Genomic DNA, 20,759 nt, shown 5'->3' on the forward strand with positions numbered 1-20,759 from the left:
AAGTATCGTCCACTGCTTCCTGGAGACTCAGGTCGTCCTCTCTGAGAAAATGCCCAATCCTGGGTCTGAAGCCCAGCGCCTGTCCACACTCCCCAGCACAAGGGCTGGCCCACGGCAGGCGGGGGCGGGGGCGGGGGGTGCCGCGGCTGGGCCGGCACAGGGCTCCTCCCGCCCGCCTGCCTGCTCTGGGTACGGGAGGGCTCTGCACATCCTTGCCCATTGGGTATGGGGAACCTGAAGCGACGGGACGTGGCCCTGAGTGGTGGATGCAACTGAGCCAACAGCCCTTGCCGCCTCTCCAAGGACACGCTTGGGGCAAAGGGCACAATTTCACGACCAACTGGGGCTCAGCAGCACCGGAATGCCACTGTCTGGACGGGCTTCTGTGGGCCACTGCTACCGTGCAAGCCGTGCCAGCCCCCGGCGTCCCAGGGACACACGGGGACGCGCTTGTCACACCCCACTAGTTAAGCGCACTCCGGAGAGGCGCAGAGCAACAGCCCATCTCTGTGCTCCAGTGTCAGAAGGGACCAAGCATCTCCTTCCACAGAACTGCTCTCAAACCACTAAATTCTCCCTTCAGAGTCTCCAACTTTTCAAAACGTTAAGCTGCCAGATGTGGTTTCTTAAAAACAAAAGCTCCACAATTGTTAAGCGTCAGTGATGCGCGACTTTAAACCCTCCTTGTAAAGCTGCAGGCGCAGTTCCAGATGCGGTGGCGAGCGCCCACTGCGAGCACTCTGGTTCTGCGGACCCGAGAGCAGCTTCTGGAAGACGCTGGGCCGCGCAACCACAAGGAAGCTCCCGTCTCCACAGCAAGACAACTAGAGAACACAGCCGGGCCCCTTCTCAAGAAGGAAACACGCAAGTGCGCGGCGGTCCCACCGGGGGCCCAACACCGTCTCTCGGAACCTCTCACCTGCCCTCCAATGTTCAAGAACAATTCCAACCTGCCACCAGAAGCCACGTATGAGTCGCAACACAGCCTCCTTATTTCTGCCTCTGTTAACGGAGATTTTGAAATGACAGGCCGCGCCCAAGTTTATATTTTGTACCGAAGGTCGCGCTCCCCCCCCCCCCCAACTAACCCTTCCCTGCGGGTGATGAAGGTTGCCAAGACGCGAAATTCTAGCAACTACTTAAGGCGGCAGGCTGCCCCACTGCAGACTCTAACCCAGACCCATCACGAGAACCGCCACTACCCAGCACCCGCCCACGGTTCCGCACACACAGCAGGCCCCGAAAGCAGCGTGCTGCGTGACGTGCAGCCACCGCCCGAGCGGGAGGACGGGCGGGAGGCTCTTCCTCTCCCCCTGTGCCCTGGAGGTCTGCAGCAGCAAACACCCGCCTGCGCTCTGACCACGGACAGCAGAGGTTTGGGCCCACAAAGTAAACTAAGAAATCCAGTCTCCATTTACTCGAACATCTGCACGGAACCGGGCTTGAGTGTTACATTTAGAGCCTTTACAGCTAATTCAGAGTTTTGCTGTTCCCGAGAAACACGGCCATCATTACAGTTATGCCGAGGAAGTGATGGCGTTCCCGGCACGGGAAGCTTCTCAGGAGACGAATATAGAGAGAAACCCAGAAACAACCTGGTCTAAAGTTTCTTAGTACCCTGCGCTCACACATACGCGGTCAAAAAGCCAAAGGTGCTACCTGAGACCTCTTAGGGACTAGCGCCCAGCCAGGCCCCGCTGTGAGGCCGGGACGCCGGCTCGGGATGGGGTGAGCAAGGGGCCCCGGCCTCTCTCTGGGCAGTTTCCACTGCAGAACACAGGCTCGTGACCTTGGTGGGCAGCTCTACATGGGCGTCAGTTACCAGAACAGCCCCGTCACCTCTACCAAGGTCAGGGGGCAGGAAAGGAGGCTTTCACTGTTCCATTTCATGGTGCAGTCTCCCAACTGCTACCCTGGACAGGCTGTGGCCATGGTCTGCTCTGTGTGCCCCAGCCCCCGAAATTCATGCTGGAACCCAGTGCCAAGGTGACGGCACCATCAGGAGGATGGGGCCTTTGCGAGGCGGTTAGGTCATCACGTCATGAATGGTGTCAGTGCCCTTAAAGAGCCCCGAGAGCTCTCCTCCCCTCTGCAACCCTGAAGACACCTCGCCAGGACCTGACCGCACCAGCACCCTGACTGTGGGTCCCCAGAGCTGTAAGAAATACATGGGTTTTCCTTCTTTTTTAATTTCCTGACAAGATTTTTTTTTTTTTTGAAGATTTTACTTGTCAGAGAGAGGAGAGCGAGCGCACGCACACACACACACAGAAGCAGGCAGAGACAGAGACAGAAGCAGGCTCCCCGCTGAGCAAGGAGCCCGATGCAGGACTCAATCCCAGGACCCAGGGATCATGACCTGAGCCAAACCCAGCGGCTTAACCCACTGAGCCACCCAGACGTGCCGGTACGTGGGTTTTCTATTACCCCCCCCCCCAGCCCACGGTTTTTGGTTAAAGCAGCCCAAGCAAACGGAGGCAGCAGCTCAGCTCCCTTTTGTCTCTGGACAAAAACATGGTCTTAAACCTGCAAGGGACTATAGGAATCCTACATCTTGGGGGGCTGGTGCTCCTGAGACAAGGCCACCGCCTCGCTCTTGTGATCCCTTGAACTGTACAGGTTCTTGGGCTCATAAAAAAATCTGCCCTATGGGACAAGTCCAGCTACTGCTAAATACTGAAGAATGACACCGGGATGGGTTCCCAGACAGTCTCCTCCCTTCCTTCCCCAACAGAGAGGGGAGGGACAGGTGTGTGTATGCTCGTGGATGGGATGAGGGCACTGTCAGTCATTTCCCAGGACAGTATGACATTCAAGGGCCAGTCGTCCCTGCTAAGCACTCTGGGGGCTGTTTCCCCTCAGAATGAGTTCCCAGGTCCTGTAGCTGTTCAGAACCCTCCTCTCCCAGGGAAGACCCTGCCCAACCGGCCGCCCTACGGCTTTCACACCCACGGCAGTCCAGGGGGAGGCTGGCGGGCGCCCCTTCCGGCACCAACGGGGGCACTGCTGCAGAACCCACACCCTGTTGTGGTTTCCTGGGTTCAGGCCACGGGAGGCCGGTCATTCCACAGTCAACATAGGCCACCCTCACCCCCATTTTCCCTGCAGCAGGAAGGCAGGCCCCAGCGAAAGGCTGTGGGTCATGAAAGGACAGCCTACAATCAACGCAAGGGCTGCTTACACGCTCAGACTGCAGTCAGGCCACATGACCTAAGGCCAAAGGAGGTCTCAGGGCCCTACCACCCAGCCAGCACCCTGGCGAGGCCCTGGGCCTCTTGCTTCCTTGCAGGCGATCTACTGGAATGAGGGGTGCACTGGAATGACAAATCGTCCTTATCTCATGCTCTTTGCAAAAAGCAAACACACAGCTGAGCCAATTAAAAAAAAACCAGAGACGGGGTCTACCTTCCTGCACGTAACCCGGTTCTGCAGGTGTTCAAGTTCAGTCAACTCTTGTGAAGTTCTCTTTTCTTAGCAGGAGCAACTCTAATCACAATTTGAGTTAAAGTTACCAAAATGAGGTCCACAGGCCTTTCGGGAGGTCCCTGAGGTCAAACTATCTGCACAAACACAAAAGACGTCTGCCCCTCTCACCGGCACTTATGGGAGTGTATGGCAGAGCTTTCCAGAAGCTGAATGACAGTGATGTTACCACTGTCTGCCTCTGTGTGCAGACTGGAGAATCCAGCTGTTGTCAACTAAGCCAGAAGTCAGAGATTTAAAAAACACCTTAAAACAATGCTACCGCTTACTGTTTTTGTCTTAGAAAAGTTTCCATACACAACGTTATTCATGCTAATGCATGAAGTTCTAGTATTTCAAAATGAGTAAGTTTACACGCCTCTTTTCACGCCAAGCCCAGTAAATACCAACAGATGTGAGGACAGAAACACAAGGTCTGCGGTGTCCCCAGTGACCGCAGGGTGCGAGAGGCTGGAGTTCAGAGGTAACCTCACAGGACTGCCCTCCCAGTCAGTAAGCCCAGGAATGGCTGCGGCACCCCCACACCCGCCCCGGCCCTGCCTCAACCACCTTCAAGTGATTAGGGAGAAGACGCTCGTTTCGGACGGTGGAATGGCAGCCTGGTGCAGCGCCTGCCGCCCGGATTCGAAGACAGCGTGGTCTGGAGAAGACGCAGAGGCCCTGCGTCCCAAGCACCTGCTTCCCGAGTGGCGCTGTCAGAACTGCACGCCACGGGCCAAAAGACAAGAATCGCGACTGGGGACTTCAAGTCAGGAAGCCACCGCGCTTCACCTGGGGTGCTGCCTTCTTTCCCTGAGAGAGCAGAGCTCAGTGCCCAGTTTTGTTCCGGGGGGGGGGGGGGGGGTCGTGGACAAGGCCCAAGGTGAAACGGAGAAGTTCCAGAATAAGAGGACGTTCTGTATCAGTTTCCAGACTCCCAATCTGACAGCGGGACCGCACGTCGACCTCACTGCTGCACACGCAAGAAGGGCAGAGAAAGGGTCTCTTACTACAACCCACGCTGAGCAAAGGAAGCCTGCTTAACCACAATCTAACAAAGCTGGAGAGGCCACAACCAGGGTGCACTTAGCCCTGCTAACCTCCATGGGGTGGCGGGGCACCTGACGGGCCGTCCCACAGCAGCCGGCAGTGCCCCCGCCCCGGCACAGGTGGGCTAGTCCTCACAAGCAGACTGGCGTCGGGAGGCTCTGGGCGGCAGCGGGGCAGAAGACGAGAGCACAGGCTTCACAGCAGGACGCCCTGGCTGGGCTTCCCCCCAGCTGCAAACCTAACGGGCGGACGCGCTGAACAAGCTTCCCTCTGGGCTGCGCTTCCCTGCCTGGGAGATGTGGGCGACCGTGAGCACGCAGCTTCCGACAGGCCGCGTGAGAATGCGCCCTGCCGACGGCCGTCAGCGCTGGCACGGGGCAGGCAAGCGGAAGCAGTAGGTGTCATCTCGTAAAACGACAACGTCCGTGTCGCTGGGCGTTTGGGGAGACAGGCCCTCTGACGAGGGTCTATTTGACAAGTATTTACCAAGATCCCCTTGTGCACTTGACAAGGGACAGAGCAGGCAACGTTTTTGTCCCACGGACCAGGCGTGACCCGCCTCTGAGAACTGGGTACGGGCAGGCGTGTTCGTAAGGGTGCTCCCAGCCACGCGTATACTGTATTTTTTAAACAAAGGGACACAAACCAACGTCCATCACCAGGACACTTTTTCGGGGGAACAAAATCAAGAAACATCCACGTAACGGAATTCCTTAAGAACCGCAATTAAAGGGTGATAAACCACAGAGCCACTGCCACGGAAAGAGTCCTGTGCGAGGGAAGAGCCCCGGTGACAAGGCGGCCCTGTGCAGTGGCCACACTCCCTAAATACATCCTGCCGCACCCACCCAGCCGCGTTCACGAACGGGAGAGCAGCTGTGATGTGGGCTTCAGAATGGGGCCATTTCTGGTGTTTCTGCTGCTTTTCTTCTATTTAGTTTTCCGTGTACGTATTTGTGACCCAACACACAGCAACGCTATCTTTACACTGCGGGGTGGGCTCATCCCATTTCTTATAAAGGTGTATCAAACACCATTTAGAAGTCCGTATCAGCACGTGGAGAACAAAGCCACAGCATCTGAGTCTGATCCTCAAAGACGTACCTGTTCGCAAGTGACACACACGGTAATCGCCCGCCGCCTGAGCACGTTTTACAGCCGCGGCTGCAAGAACCCTTACTAAGATACCTCCGGCTACGGGTCCGACTACCGGTTCAACTCCGCGCAACCACGGGCCCTGAGAACCACCACTCACCTAAGAACGGGGCGTAAACAAGAGGAATTCTTCTCCAGCGCTGTGAGCCCGATTCAGACCCTTTCCCAGTAGTGTTTCCGCCAACTGTAAGGCACAGTCCTCCTAACGGAGTCAGCTCCCATCCCGTGACACTAGCCACGAAGGCGCGAGGACCAGACAGCCACTCTAAGGGGCCCTGCCACGTAAATAAGTGGATACCCAGGAGAGAAACCCCATTTAAGAAAACACCCTTCGTAATGGGCTGCTGGAGTCCACCGGCACGTAAGAACCAGGCCTCGACCACAGACAGCCACGCTGCAGGGACCCAAGGGCAACCGTGATCCGGCGGATCCTGCAGACACGCCCACCTCCGCTCTCCCCCCAGATCACGGGAGGAGCGCCAAGGGGGAAAACGCACCGCGCCAGCAAAAACAGACAAGCAGAACCGCAAACGCGGGCAGACGTACGCCAAGCCGCAGAGCGAGCCAGTCCCTGAGCCGCTCCCCCGTGGGAGAAGGACTCAGCGTCAGCAGCAGGATCTGGCTCCAGCACCACACAAAGCCGAGTCCCTCCTCCAGCCGCACCCCCACAACCCCACCCAGGACAAGGCCCACCTGAAACCCTGAATGCACCGACCTCCAAGACCTCCAAGCCCCAGCGACACGACCACTGCGATGGTCACGCAGGCACACCCGCGGGCAGCAGAGGACGGGGGAGCTCGGAACCGTGGGAACCCGCACCGCAGGGAGCAGAGCGACTACCCTTTCCTCCTATGGGACGGAACTCAGCGGCGGGAAATGACGTGAGTTTAGTCGGATGCTGACGAGGGACCACTCTTGGTGAAAACCGGCAGTAAAGCTGCACACGACACCTAAATCCGCTGGTCGTGTGGGCAAGACCAGGACCAAGGAGGTGCCTAGAACACGCATCCGGCACGAGGTCTCGCAGCAGGCTCCCGGGATACCTCCGAGATGCCCGCGCTGCTGTTTAAAGCCGCGACACCGTGGACTGGTGCTACCGAGATGCCCACGCCCACCCCAGCCCCAGATTCCAGTGAAGAAGCCCAGTGTCCTCGCAAGTCCCCGCTGCACCTGTCTCCAGGCCGGCGGAGACCTTTCAGGTCGCCGCCAGAGCCACGGGGCTTAGCACTCGGGGGCACCGGGCATCATGTGCCTGGCGCACCGCGCAGCCCTGTGAAGGGCGGGGGCTCCGGCACCTCCCCCGGCAGCGAGTCTCAGCCGGGCGCGCGGCTCTGCAGGCCGCGGCACGTGCGTCGCGGCGGGGGCGACAGGCCACCCAGCAGCAAGCCCCGCCCCGTGCTTCGGTGCCCGGAGGTCGGAACCGGCCCCAGCGCGGGTGCACCAGGCTCGCGTCTCCTTCCTCCCGCGGCAGAGGACTCGGGTGCCAGCGTCCGCGGCCGGCGGATGGCTCGGGGCGGTCTTCAGCTGAACTCGCGGGCGACGCCGACCCCCGGAGCCCACCTCGAGCGCCTCACTGAGGAGCCAGATTCGCAGCCCCACACCTGGCCCCGAGCTGCGGCGTCCCCCCGGCACTGCGGGGCAGCGGAGAGGGGCCCGAAGGCCTCGGTCAAGCCGCGGAGCCGCGAGTGGGGCCGTGAAGTCTGCACGTGGCCCTGCACAGGCGGCCGCGCTCTGGCGGCTCCAACCTCGGGGACGCGGAGGCCCAGACGGAGCCTGGCCGGGAGCGCGGCGCAGGGGTATGCGGCTGGGAGGCCCGGGGCAGCGGCCGGAGAGCACCGGCGGGCTCCTGGCGCCCCCCGCCTCCCTGGGACGCTCCCCGCCGGCCCCTCCTTGCTCCCGGACGACCCGGTGCGACACAATGCGGCCTCCCTGCCTCCCGCAGCACCGAGCGCCCGCGGCCGCGCACACGCATCCGCTGCCGGACCGACCGCCGCGCCCCCGGACGGCAGCCCGCGGCCTCCAGGCGCCGGCAGGAGCGGGCCGCGGCCCGGGCAGCGGACCCTCCGCGCCTACGCCAGCCGGACCCCGAACTTCGCGGAAGAAGCCGTTTCCTCCCCCGGGCGGCCCCGCCTCCCGCGCCGCCGCCGCGCGCCCCCCACTCCCCAGTGCGCCCGGCCCGCACCCCCTCGCGCGGCAGGGGCCTCGGCGTCGCCGGGAGCCCCCCGCGTCCCCCTTCCTCACCCCGCGCCGGCCCTCTCCTCCCCCCCCTCCCGCCCTCCCCGCGGCCGCCGCCATCTTCTCTCCTCGGCGGGAGCGCAGCGCGGGCCGGCGCGGACGCCGCGGCTCTCGAAAGGCCGGGCTCCCGCACCCCCGCCGCCGACCCCCGCCCGTCCCCGAGTGCGGCCCCACGGCGGCCGGCCCCTCCCCCCCGCCCGGCGGCCGGGACGCCACTCACCGCGGGTCGCAGGCCTCTGGGGTCCCGCAGCCATTTCCTCGGAGCTCCGCGGAGTGGGCGGGCGGGCGGGGTCGGCGCCGGTCACCGAGACTCAGGGCTAGAAGGGCCGGCCGCGCCCTGAGCAGCGCCCCCGCGCGGAAGGAGGAGGCCCCCGCCCCGCCCGCGCGCCCGCGCTCTGCGGATCCCAGGCCGCCCCGCCCTCCAGGGGAGCTCCCCGCCGCCCGGGCCGGCTTTGTGGCGACGGGGCAGGGACGGCGCTCCTCGGCCACCAGCCGCGCTCTCCAGGTTCTGCTGGACTCCGGTCCCCCGCCTCTCCTCCCCGCACGCACGACCGCCTCGCAGCGCCTGCGAGGACAGGGGGGACGGTCACTGGCCAGAAAGGGAAAAGGGGGTCTGGCCGAGGGTCACAGCCCTCCACTGGATGTTCTTCAGTCGGGGCGCCGGCCCCGGCCAGTCCCCAGACCCGCCACAGACGGACCGCGGGGCACTGTGCGCACCGCACGGCTCTGCCCCGCGGGCAGGAGCTCCTCGTAGCCCCCATGACGCAGGCGACCCCACGGCCCCCCGCCAGCGCGGCCCGCACAAGCCGGAAGCCCCGGGCTCCTGGAGCGGCGAGGCGCGCTGTGTGCAGCCCCGCCGCGCGGCGGACCCTGCAGGGGCCTGGCGATGCGCGGGCCGCCGCCCTTCCAAGGAACACGTCTAGAGGTCCCCTCCAGCTGCCCAGGCCTGCTCGTTTGCCCAGAGCCGGTCGGCTTCCTCCCGAGTACAAGGCAGCTTGTTCCTGCCGCTGTGGTTCCGTTAGGACCAGCGGCCAGGAATCTGGCAGGGCTGGGGGTCCACGCTTCCATCCTGACCACGTCTTCAGGTCTGCCCGGTCACGGGGGGCGGGGAGTTTAGAGGCCAGGCAGGTGTAAGGGGACAGCAGCTGCAACAAGCGGTGTGACCCGCGGCCCGCCCACTGTAAAACAGGGCTCATTTGCTGGGGGAGGGAGGATCACAGGAGGCCTCCCGGGTCAGAAGTACCAGCGCGGGGGGGCACCTGGGTGGCTCAGTGGGTTAAAGCCTCTGCCTTCGGCTCAGGTCATGATCTCAGGGTCCTGGGATCGAGCCCCGCATCGGGCTCTCTGCTCAGCGGGGAGCCTGCTTCCTCCTCTCTCTCTGCCTGCCTCTCTGCCTACTTGTGATCTCTATCAAATAAACAAAATCTTAAAAAAAAAAAAAAAAAAAAAAAGTACCAGCGGGAACCCCGTGCAGGGTCTTTAAAGGAAGCAAACCCAGCATCCGTGGCCGGCGAGGTGAGGCTGGGACCCCAGGGAGGCTGGTACTTCTGACCCGGGAGGCCTCCTGTGGTGCTTGTGGGATGAGAGGACAAGGACAGGGACTTGGGGCAGTATCTACATCAAGGAACGAAGGAGTGTGTGTGACACCAGGTGATGCCGAAGTGCTCTCCTCCATCCTCCTGCCCGCGTCCAGAGGCGCTCACGTGGAGAAACGGCTGCGAGCGGTGTTGGGGTCACACTCCACAGCGCCCGCTTGCTCCTTTCACAATGGCATCGCGCTGTGAGTTCAGGGAAAATAAGTCGACTTCAGGAGAAACCAGTGTTTTAATGAGTGTGAAGCATGAGAACTGTTGTTTCCTTTCCGGTTGCTTTCATCTCCCAAGTCTCTAAAGCAATTCATCCAATAAAAACGCCAGACAAGGCAGTGCCTGTTGCAAGAGCCCGACAGAAAAGCGGCTGCGCCCACGGAGGCTGGGAGGGCTAATGACCACACACAGTGTGTGACAGAGGAGGGCCTCCCTGAGGCGAGAGGCTGCTCATCACCACCAGTAAATCTCAGGCGCCCGTCTGCCGCCTGGGGGGCCCTCAGGAGCAGGGCTCTGCCTACAGGTGTACAGGCTATAATCGAAAAAAATTGTTTCCAAAATCAAACTACTCAAAAAGTGAGAGAGACCACTGAAACGCGGGGCAAACAGCGGCTTTCTGGATTTGTGCAGAACAGAAATACTGTATGAATTACGTCCTCCTCCCAACCGGCTCGTGGGGCCAAAGTGCTGAAGGTTAGCACGGACGTCTGCAGGAAATGCCAACCAGAGGGTCAGAGACTCAGCCCCGGAGAGTTCAAGAGCACACCCGGACAGCTTTATTCTGGACTTTGACAACATCGGTACACACAAATCACACAAATCACCCTTTCGCCACCACGGCTCTTCCTGAGTTCCAAATCAAACAAACGGCGGCTAAGACGTAAGAGATGCCGGCAGGCGTGACAGCCCCCAGTCTGTCCAGGGAGGCGGGGGGCCAGGACGCTGCCTTCGACGGAGGTACGGAGAAATGAAAACTCTTGGGAGTCTGTCAGACACACAAAAGTTCTCGTTCCAACAGAAAACAAGCATTTGAAGAATATAAGAGAATTTTAAAGTCGAAAAACCAAAAACCAGTATTTTACACGTGTGTTTCTAAAAACAGCAACTGTGGGTATTGACTGGGAAAATCTCGTCCTGGCTTCCACCACGCAATCAGGCACCTGATCCCGGTCCCAAGGCCGGGTTTGTGGAGGAGGGGCGGGAATCCTCAGAGCGCGGACCGGCAGAAGTGTGCACGGGACACAGTACGTGTGTCCGTGCACGTATGTGCTAGTTCCGTGCTTTCATTTTAACTCAAAAGAGAAAGGCTAACTCAGCTGTCTATCAGCTTCCGACCCACAAGGTCTTGAAGCGCTCAAATGCGTCTGAAACAGTGCAGGACCAGCACCTCGACCGGGCTCAGCGGGGGGCAGTGGCGAGCCGTGCGGCCCCCACGCCCCACGGACACACCACGCTGCACACAGGTCACGTCATCCCAGGAGGTACCTGCTCTGGCTTTTACGCACGCAAGGAAACTTCGAGCCGGTGCTTTCTGATTCGATGGTGCAGTCTCAACAGAGAGACACCATCAGGCGGGGGGCAGGGGCACATCAAAACCCCATTAAACGTGCTTTCCCGGGTCTTCGAATTCAGCCGAGCCGCCCAGCCCCTGAATGTGTGCAGCCGAACGAACGATCATACAATTCGCCCTGACTCTCAACACCCTCACGAGGAAACGGAGCACACCGTGAGAAGCGGAAGCTAAGGCTGGTGACCTCTTGGTGCCAACGGCCTTGTGCGGCAACGACCCGGGGCAGCACTAACGAATCAGTTTACGCGTTACCCCGAAGAATTAGGTCTGTTTTAGCCAAATCTCTTTGAAAGCAGGGTCTCCAGTACACACGAGCTTGATTTCACGCTTTCAGGTTTTGAGAATAAGATGAAAGCGCCCGTGGGAATGCTGTTGTTCTGGGAGACACAGCCGTGGCCTGCTTCCCGAGCAGTCTAGGATTTGAGTACACGCAGTGCTGTGTGCTTCATTCCCAAAATACTTTCCCCTTTTAAAATACGCTTTAAAGCTCTTTTAAGACGAGCAAACTTTTAACACTACCCTGTGCGGAACTGCTCATCTGTTAAAACGAAACCCTCCGCCCAGACGTGGAGAACGGTGGAGGCTCTGGCCGCCTGGCAGCTCCCCTTCCACAGCCCTGCCTCTTTCCTGTCCACCTGGTCGCTGCCCCAGGCGGTGACCAGAGTGGCCCACGTCCCTCGTGCTACCCCACACCCCAGACTCCCAGCGGCATGGGGTGTTCAGGGCCCTGGCCCAGGCTGGCCTCCCATCTTCCTTCCGCACACTCTCCACACGGCAGCTCCCTCCTGGGCTGTGCCCAGACCTGGGTCCATCCACTCACGTGTTCCCCTGACTCCTCCACCCGATGCCTCAAATGCACCTCAGAACCTGACGCGTGCAAAAGGAGCCCCCGACTTCTGAGCGTCTCCTCCCATCAGGGCCTTCCCTGGTGTCCCCAGTTCGGTGCTGGCCCCCCCCCCCAAACCCAAACACACCCGCGGGAAGCTTGGAGATCCTCCCTCCCGTCAGCCACCAAATCCTTTTGGTTTAGCAAAAGTTAATTTAGTTTTAAATGAGTTAGCTTAAATTGTTAGCTTCACGGGACCGAGGGCACCCGCTGCCTGCTCTCCACACATGCTGCTTCTGAACGTGTCCACGCACGTCTGTGTCCCCCTCACCCTATTCACCTCTGGACGCCCTGCCCTCTGACGTCGTCCCTTCCCGCCGTGTCCCTGAGCTCCTTGCTCCGTGCCCACGCCCGTCCAGGAGGACCAGCGGACCGCCTTGCTCCGCTGCTCGTCTGGGTCGTCTCAAACTGCCCACCCCGGGGCTTCCCCGGGGCCCGCCTCAGCCCCGTCCCTGTCAAGCCTCTTTGCCGCCTTCGTGGACAGGTTCTCTGGGTAACAGCCATCTGCTGCCGTCCTCTGGATCCTGGACTGCTCCGCTGCTCCCGTCTACGGGCTTTCTCTAACCGCACCTCTCAGAGGTCACCGGCTGCCCTCGTCTCCCCTCCAGCTCTCACGGCCCGCAGGCACCACGGATGCCCCGTCTCTCCCCCGCCGAGGGCTCTTCCTCCGCAGGCCGCAGGTCGCAGCACCATGCAGTCCCGGAGCTCCGTCCCGGAGGACCGCCGCCGTTCCCTCCGCAGGGAAGGTCCGCCGTGCGGGCAGCGCTGGCCGGGAAGGTCGCGTCAGCCGCTCGCGGGCTCCTTCCGTCCTCAACAAACGTCCCAGAGCCTCGGCGCTCGGGAAGCTCCCACGTCTGGGCCGAACGCTGACCCGTTACCGGGCCGCCGTGCGCGCAACCGCGGCGCGAGAGCTCCGGACGGCTGAGGACGCGGGGGCACTCGTTCGCTCTGCTCGGGGACGCCTCCCCACCCTGCCGAGCTGCCGACCCAGGGGGACCCCAGGGAGGCCCCGGGGAGACGGGGAAGCCCCTCCGCTCGCCAGGGCCGGCGGGGAAGCTTTCCGGCCGTGCTCGCCCGCACCGGGCCGCCGGGGGGCCCCGAAGGCGAGGTCACCTGCCGCCGCCGGCTGCAGGAGGGCACCGCGCAGGACCCCGGCACGCGCGCTCCCAAAGCAGAGGGCGGCGTCCGTGTCGGGGCGGAGCTGCCCGCGGAGGGCGCTGCGGGCGTGCACCCAGCACGGGGAGGTGGGGTCTGCGCGGCCGCGGCGGGAGGGCCGTGCGCCCGCGACCCCGGGAGAAGGCGCGGGGAGCTCCTTCGGGCGGAGCAGTCCGTCTCCGGGGGCGCGTGCGCCTCTGCCGGGGCCTGGAAGCGCCTCGGCCGCGCGCTCCGCCGGACGGCCGCCCGGCACAGACGGCCCCGCCGACGCCAGCGCCGAGCGCCCCGGGTTCGCGTCGGAACCGGGGCCCGCAGGTCGGCCGCCGCCCGCGCAGCAGCCACAGCAGGCGCCGCGGCAGACCGACCCGCCCCCGCGGGAGCGGCCGCACGACCCCGGCGCGCCCCCACTTCTAGCCGAGGACGACGTCGCCCTCGACGCCCGGCAGCCCCGGCCCCGCCGCCCGCCTGTCCCCGGCCCGGCCCGGCCCGGCCGCACGCGCGCCCGCAGCCCCGGCCCGACCTGGCGCGGCCGCCGGACCCCCGCACCGCAGGCCCGTCTCTGCGCACTCGTGAGGCGCCGGGCGCTGCCGTCCCCGAGCGGGCGACCCCCGCGGCCCGCCTCAACCGACAGCGCGGAGACTCCCGCCGGGCGCGCGCGGCCGCCTCCTCCCAGGCCCGCGCGGAGGCAGGCGCCCAGCGGGGAGGGCCCCCCAGCTCGGGGCGGCGCGCGGCACCGGCGCCTGCCCCCCGCCCCCTGCCCTCCGAGCTCACACAAATGACGGAAAGGAAGCTGGGACCTTGGCCTCCGACTCAGTCTAGATGTCGCCATCGCGGCGCGAAGTTCCCCCACAACACCACCTCGACGGCGGCCATCTTGTCCAGGGTCGGCCGACGCCTTTTGACTCTCGCGCCAACCCGTACAGCGAGGGCGTCGCGAGCGGCGTTCTGCGCAAGGACGGAAGCCGGAGTCCCGCGCTTCCGGGCGGCGGCCGCGCCCCGCCCCTCCCGCGGGAGCTCCTGATTGGCTGCGGGCTCGTGAGCCTGCGCTCTCGCGATCTCGCGGGAGGTGCCTGGAGGGGCGGCCGTCGGTGCGTCTGCCCTCGCGTTCCCCGCCCCCGCCCCCGCCTCCGCCGCCCCCGCCCCCGCCTCTGCCGCGGCTCCCGCCTCCGCTCCCGTCTTCGGCGCCTCATCGCCCTCCCGGCTCGGCCCGGCCCCCGGAGCGGCCGCGGAGACCGCGCAGCGCGGGAGGCGGGATCGCACGTAAGATGGCTGCGGCGGACCCGGGCGGCGGGCCGGGGCGCGGCTGGGCGGGGGCCCGGCGGGGGCCGGGGAGGAGCGCGGGGCGGAGCGCGGGCCGGGGGCGGCGGAGGGCCCGGCGCGGGGGCTCTGCCGGCTCCGAGGTCCGAGCGGGCGGCGGGCCGCGGCCCTGCGCGCTGCACGTCCAGCCGCCCCTGCTGTCCCGGCGGCGGAGGCCGCTGACCCCCCGGGGCCGCGCCGTAATTCGGTGTTTGCTCCTCAGGGCAGAGCGCGACAGGCGAGGGCTCCGACGTGCCGGGCTGGCCGCGCGCTGGAACGCCGGTCCTGCCGCGAAACGCCGCGCCGGCGCGCCCGGGGAGAGAACGGCGTCTGGGACACGCGCGGCGGAGCGCTCGCCGGCCGGGTGAGGACGGAGCCCGGCGGCTTCCGCCTGCTGCGCTCTCGGTGCGCCACGCAGGGCGGGTCGCCGCTCCCCAGAGGGGCTCGCGCTGCCGGCAGCGTCCCGGGGCGGTGGCGGGAGGCCGGGGCTCGTCTGGGAAGTGGCGTGCGGCCCGAGCGAGGTCCGTGCTTGCCCGGAGGCACGGGCTCGCCCGCGGCCTTCCTCTGGGCGCTGCGGGACTCGGTCTTGGGCCGGTGCTTCCCCCGCCGGGCTCTCCCCCGCGCGGTCCTTGCCCGGCTCCTGGCCCTCAGCATCCTCGTCCGGTGGGGGCCTCCCAGCGCCGAGCCCGGCCTGCGGCGGAGGGGCCTGCGGGGCGTCCCGGCTGCGCGTCGGAGAGTGGGCCCAGACTTGCCCTACCGCTCGAACCTGTTCCTGTCCTCCGGCCTCCCTCCGCGCCGTGGCCCTGTCCGTCCTCCCAGGTCTCAGGCCTGAAAGCTCCTGCGGGCTCAGGGGCTGCTGTTGTGTGTGAGCGTGTGTGGTTTAACCCTCCGGGCGCTGTGGGCAGGGCTGTGGGCAGGGCAGTCGCGTGTCGCCTGCTGCGTCTCTGATCTTCCTGGCTCTGCTCTCAGGGTGGCTCCTCGCTGGCCACCCGGTCTCCACCGCGGAAGTTCTTAATTCAGCGTGGACTCCGCTGGCGTGGAGTCGCATCCACACTTACGGGCTGCTTACGGGGGACCGGATGGCTCACCACCGTCTTGAGAGCCCCGCTGGCGCTCCCGGGGCACCTGTCCGCCCTGCCCTCCCACGGTAACCGCTGCTGAAACGGACAAACGCTGCAGGCTCGCGTCCCTCTGCAGCTGGCTCGTGAGAGGCACCCGTGCGGCTGCTCGTACCGTAACTGTTCCAGTCCGTTTTCTTACGTGAGCACACGATCGTGATCCTTTGTCAGCGATCCTGACATCCAGATAGCTCTGAAAACCAGAAATTTTTTTTGTGTTTTGTTTTTTTGAACTGTTGGATGGCAAAAACCCGAGTTGATGAAAGCTTTAATAACTTCTGCTTCACTCAGTGTGGGTGTTCAGACCTGTGCCCAAAGAAGTAGTACTGAGCGTGGGGTGCCGCCCCAGGCCGCAGTGCGAGTGTCCTGTGTTGTAGGTGGGTTGTGCCGACGGGCTTTATGCGGCCTGCAAGATCTTTACTTCCCAAACATACCTGCCTGAGGGCTCGGGGCCTGGGGTTGTGGTTCTGTGACCCACAGTCTGTCTGTCCATGCTGCTACCGAACGAACAGCTGGGTGGGGAGCTCCCGTGTTTCTGCCTTTTTGAGCGGCGGTCCTGAGAGTGGGTTCGTGCGTGTCTGGTGCTCAGTGGGGAGCATTGAGGGTCTCAGTCTTGTGGTGGGATTGTTGGCCTGTGGGCAGCTCTGCAGAAGGGCCAAATACGTCCGCAGTTCCCATCTGCCCTGACGGCAGCGCCGGAGGAGACTTCGAGGGAGCTGTGTGTCTCCGCGCACTCCCCAGTGTCGGTCGGTCCGGCGAGCGTCTGGCAGCGGACTTCTCGTGGGCACTGTGTCCGAGTGCACGCTTCCCTCGCTCCCGGCCCTTGCGCGGCTGCCCTCTGCCTAGGAGAAAATTAATCTCAATTCCTGAGCCTGTAAAGCCTTAGTATGACGCGCCGCACCTCTTGACCTGGCAGTTCAGAGGCTCTTGGCTTTCTTTGCACACATCCTGTCTCCTAACATCCCAGTCTTTTTTCTGGTCCCCACACTGCCTTTGGGCATCAGAGCCTTTGCACTTGCTGTCCTCCGGATTTAAGTCCTCCCACTCTCTCTCTGTCACCTCGCACCGTGTCGCTGTGTTTATCTCTGAAACGATCCCAGTTGTCATAGAATTCTTAGGAATTTTTTTTTTAACTGAAGTATCGCGGAGACCAGTGTTAGGTTGTTTCTCGCGCACCGTGTCGGGACTTCACGGCTGTCTGGGTTGTGCCGTGCTCACGAGTATAGCCGCCCTCTGTCACCGTCCAGCCCGACGGCAGGGCCACTGAGTGTGTTCCTGTCCTGGGTCTCTCATTCCCATCCTCTTCACTGGTCTTGGAAATATTTTTTCTTGTAGAAACACGTCGGAATGAGTTACGCAGAGAAGCCTGACGAAATCTCGAAAGACGAGTGGCTGGAGAAACTCAACAACTTGCATGTGCAGCGCGCGGACATGAACCGCCTCATCATGAACTACCTGGTGACAGGTAACGGCCCAGCTGGCTGCTGCCCGGCGACGTGCCCACGGTCAGAGCTGTGCCGCCGACGTTCCTTGGTGAAGTTGGCTTGTTTGCATGTTGTGTAAAAACACCAGGCTGATTGAGCAAATTCGCGGATCAGCACAGTAAAGATGAGGCCTTCCAGAGATGAGATTGTCACTCTGGGTCTGAGCTCTAAGGCGAAAACCTGTGTCTTGACTGGTGACATGTTTACAGTTAATCAAGATAAGTAAGAACGTTCTGAAGTACGGTGAAAGCCCCAGGTAACTGATCTTTTTGGGCCAGTCTGATAAATTTACTGTCTCTAGAAGGTGCGCCTAACTTGCAAGAGGAAGGGGGAAGGGTAGAAGCCTACAGAAACAAACAAACGGGGTCTGTAACTAACAGTCCTCCTTGATACTGGGAAGGAAAATGGTAATTCTGTACCCGGTCAGGAAATCCAGTTGTTTCAGATAGGTATGACTCTCCTTCCCATTGTTCACAACACACTCCTTTCCCAAAATTCGTCGACCGTCATTTGAAAGGCGACGAGGATGTGTCTTCCTATTGCTGGTGGGGTGGGGTGGGGTTCAGCACACGCGCTGCTCAGGTGTTGAGGAGAAGTGTGGGCTCCCGAGAGGCAGGGGTGACCAGGTCCCTGTCATCTGTGAGGGCAAGCCAGTGTGTCTGGATGTGCCTGGGGGACACATGCCTAGGACAGGCCTGCACCTTCCCTGCCCCTGGGCCTGGGCCACAGCCCTCTTTAAGGAGCCCACAATGTATTGGGCTTCGTGGCATTCGTTTTCACCCCTGGCTGGTAGGTGAGAGGTGTTTTGGATGGGATAGGAAGGAGTGAAATTCATTCTTTCCATTTTGTCTATGGGGAGTAACTGGTAGGTGACAAAGATGTTAATATGCAATCCCCGAGAACGTGCGGGTCAGGTTGAAGGTTACTGGCGGTGAGTGGGCTTTCTGGGGTTCAGAATCTTCGCATTCGTGTCCCGGTAGCTTTGCGAGACTGAAGAAGGTTGTCATTTTCAGAGGGCTTTAAGGAAGCAGCAGAGAAGTTTCGAATGGAATCTGGGATCGAACCCAGTGTGGACCTAGAAACCCTTGACGAGCGGATCAAGATCCGCGAGATGATCCTGAAGGGCCAGATCCAGGCGGCCATCGCGCTCATCAACAGCCTCCACCCCGAGCTGCTCGACACCAACCGGTACCTCTACTTCCACCTGCAGGTGAGCTGCGGCGGCCGTGCGCGGCGCCTCCCGAGCTGGCGCCGGGCGGTGTCGGAAGTCAGGAGGCCGCGTGGCCTTACCGCGGCCTGTTTAGTTTGCGTGGGGGAGGGGTTTCAGGTAGCTGTGACTTCTCTATTTCAGGAGACGTGATGCTTTAAAAACGCTCGTTTCGGGGCACCTGGGTGCTTCAGTCACTGAGGCACCCAACCCTGGGTTCAGGCTCAGGCCATGATCTCAAGGTTGTAAGGTTGGGCTCTGCTTGCTTCTCTCTTCCTCTCCCTCTGCGCCCCCCCACTTGGGTGTTTTCGGTCTCTCTCTCAAATAGATAAAATTTTAAAAAACGCTATTCTGGTAACTCAGGGATGCTAGGAGGTTGTCCTCTAAGGTGACCTTTGACTAGGGACTCACGCCGCACTGCCGGACATGGCGTGTGAGCCCGTGTGCCTTTGCCGGTGACCAGCAACAGCACCTCATCGAGCTGATCCGCCAGCGGGAGACCGAGGCGGCGCTGGAGTTCGCGCAGACCCAGCTGGCAGAGCAGGGCGAGGAGAGCAGGGAGTGCCTGACGGAGATGGAGCGCACGCTGGCCCTGCTGGCCTTCGATAACCCCGAGGAGTCGCCATTCGGAGACCTGCTTCATATGATGCAGAGGCAGAAGGTAAGCCCGCCGAGGGGTCCCCCGTCTCCCCCCCACCCCCCGCGGGCCTTCGGGGTGGGGCTCAGAGACCACAGCGGCCGCCTCTGGCGGGTGACGTAGGGTCGCAGCAGCCGTGATCCTTCCCTGATGTGGGCTCTTTGACTGTGCGAGGCCCAGAGCAGAGCGTTGTGACGTATTACACAATTTTCAGACGTCTTTGTCAGCTTCTCCTTTATCATAATCTTTCTCTTTGTTCGGAGACTTAGAAATAGGTGTCCTCGGGCCACCTGGGTGGCTCAGTCAGTTTAAGCGTCTCTCCCAGGCCAGATGTGATCGGTGCCGACCGCACCACTCGCTCCTTCTGGGCGAGGAATGTGTGTTTCACATCGGTCGGCACGCCTCCTGGTGACGGGCTTCGAGTCTGCTCAAATAGGGAACGAGCTCGGCCTGTGAGAGCGGCTTCCAGGAAGTATAAAAAGTATAATGAGCAGGCGCGTGGTGGATTTATGGGACGTGCTTGTCTTCTAGGTGTGGAGCGAGGTTAACCAAGCTGTCCTAGATTATGAAAATCGGGAGTCAACGCCCAAGCTGGCAAAATTACTGAAACTCCTCCTTTGGGCTCAGAATGAGCTGGACCAGAAGAAAGTCAAATATCCCAAAATGACAGACCTCAGCAAAGGTGTGATCGAGGAGCCCAAGTAGAGTGCGTCAGTGGCCCCGGACTCCTCGGAGCAGCTGTCTGTGACTGACGTTTTTACTCAGTAGAGAACTCTTACCCCTTCTCCTCCCTCCCTCCCTTCCTTCCTTTCTTTTTTTTTTGACCTGGCATCTTTTTTAAAGGGAAAGTGGCCCTTTTAAGCGCTGGAAAACTTGCAGTGAATGGCACTCCTTGGAAGTGTGGTGCAGACCGCTGGCAGGGCGTGCTCCGAAGGCGCGGACGGCGGCGGGGCGCTCCTGCACCGGTCCCCGAAGGATCGCACCCGGCGGAGCGCTCGGTCAGGAGGGAATATTGCGAAACGGAGGCTTCCCGCTCAAACCTGCGAAAAGCACTGATGGTTATTTTGCTTTCTGTTAGCTTGTAGGCAGAGCATACGCTTTCTCAGATCTCCTAAGACTCGCCAGGCCTCGGTGCAGAAGTTGTTTCTTACCCTTGGTTTTTCGTTTTCGTTTTTTCATAGGAAAGACTATATAAATTTGTAAATCCTAATTCACGGACTTTTCTTGTGTGAAGGCGTTGAGTTTGATTTGTTTTCCCTTTCGGTCTGGGTTGTGTGGCTTTTGGGGAGATGTGTGCCTGAGGGGTGGGGCTGTGTGTTTTTTAATTTTTTAAATATCTAGTTTGGTGCTGGTTGTGGTGAGAGATTCTTTCCTGGTGGATCAATGAACCTTCTCTTCTAGGCAGTTTTGTCGAAAATAAAGGTTTCTCTTTGATCTCAAGAATGACCAAACGGCCTCTAAAAAGTTTTAATCTCAAACCTTTTGCTTTCGGGGCTTGTGTCCCGGTGGTGATGCTGGTGGCATCGCCTGTGGCCGGAGGGCCCCTGTGCCCCGCGTGGTCGGCTTGGGAGGGAGCACCCGTGCTGACGGCTGAGCCTCGGCGGCAGACGTCCCTGGCGGGAGCGCGTGCTCACCTCGGGAGGCTGGCGCCACAGCAGCTCGGTGTGTGCTTGCGGTCTTCCGGTGTTTGTGAGTTCCCGGGTGTCCTGATTCTGCGTGCTCCCCAGTCCCGCCACCGGGGCAGGTGCTGGGGCCCTTGTGACTTGGATGTGAACACGTGTGTGTGGCCGCCCTGCGGGTGTCACTGGGCACGGATTCCGTGGGGCGATCGTTACAGAGCCGTGTCTCGAGGTGGTGGTGACGGTGCCCAGGAGTGTACGTCGCCTGGCGGGAGCTCCCAGCTGCCGTGGCGCCTGGG

General features: G+C 61.9%; 3 protein-coding genes across 9 annotated transcripts in view; 2 read left to right on the forward strand and 1 right to left on the reverse strand.

Annotated features, from left to right (window-relative positions):
• The window catches only part of DIDO1 (death inducer-obliterator 1), a 48,901-nt gene extending 34,898 nt beyond the window's left edge, over nucleotides 1–14,003 (reverse strand). The window contains exon 1 of one of the 3 annotated variants that reach the window (XM_045981694.1): nucleotides 13,897–14,003. The gene's annotated coding sequence lies outside the window, so the exon portion shown is untranslated. Of the gene's footprint in view, nucleotides 1–8,122; nucleotides 8,680–13,870 lie in introns of those variants that run through there. The other 2 variants (XM_045981695.1, XM_045981693.1) reach the window with 2 other exon arrangements.
• Nucleotides 6,718–8,656, forward strand: LOC123926658 (basic proline-rich protein-like). Its single transcript, XM_045980595.1, has 2 exons — nucleotides 6,718–7,575; nucleotides 7,610–8,656. The coding sequence occupies exons 1-2, from the start codon at nucleotides 6,718–6,720 to the stop codon at nucleotides 8,654–8,656; spliced, it is 1,905 nt and encodes a 634-aa protein (XP_045836551.1).
• Nucleotides 13,919–20,051, forward strand: GID8 (GID complex subunit 8 homolog). Of its 5 annotated transcripts, none has more exons than XM_045981703.1 (6): nucleotides 13,919–14,359; nucleotides 14,619–14,759; nucleotides 16,849–16,978; nucleotides 18,011–18,207; nucleotides 18,668–18,865; nucleotides 19,373–20,051. In XM_045981703.1, the coding sequence occupies exons 1-6, from the start codon at nucleotides 13,919–13,921 to the stop codon at nucleotides 19,544–19,546; spliced, it is 1,281 nt and encodes a 426-aa protein (XP_045837659.1). In that variant the 3' UTR covers nucleotides 19,547–20,051. The 5 variants fall into 5 exon arrangements, with proteins under 5 accessions (XP_045837659.1, XP_045837660.1, XP_045837661.1 ...); XM_045981705.1 differs by lacking the exon at nucleotides 13,919–14,359 and adding an exon at nucleotides 16,185–16,387 and having other exon boundaries at nucleotides 14,436–15,890; XM_045981704.1 differs by lacking the exon at nucleotides 14,619–14,759.
• The last annotated feature ends 708 nt before the right edge of the window (nucleotides 20,052–20,759 follow it).

Source organism: Meles meles, chromosome 16 (assembly GCF_922984935.1).
Source record: "Meles meles chromosome 16, mMelMel3.1 paternal haplotype, whole genome shotgun sequence".
Classification (NCBI taxonomy): domain Eukaryota; kingdom Metazoa; phylum Chordata; class Mammalia; order Carnivora; family Mustelidae; genus Meles; species Meles meles.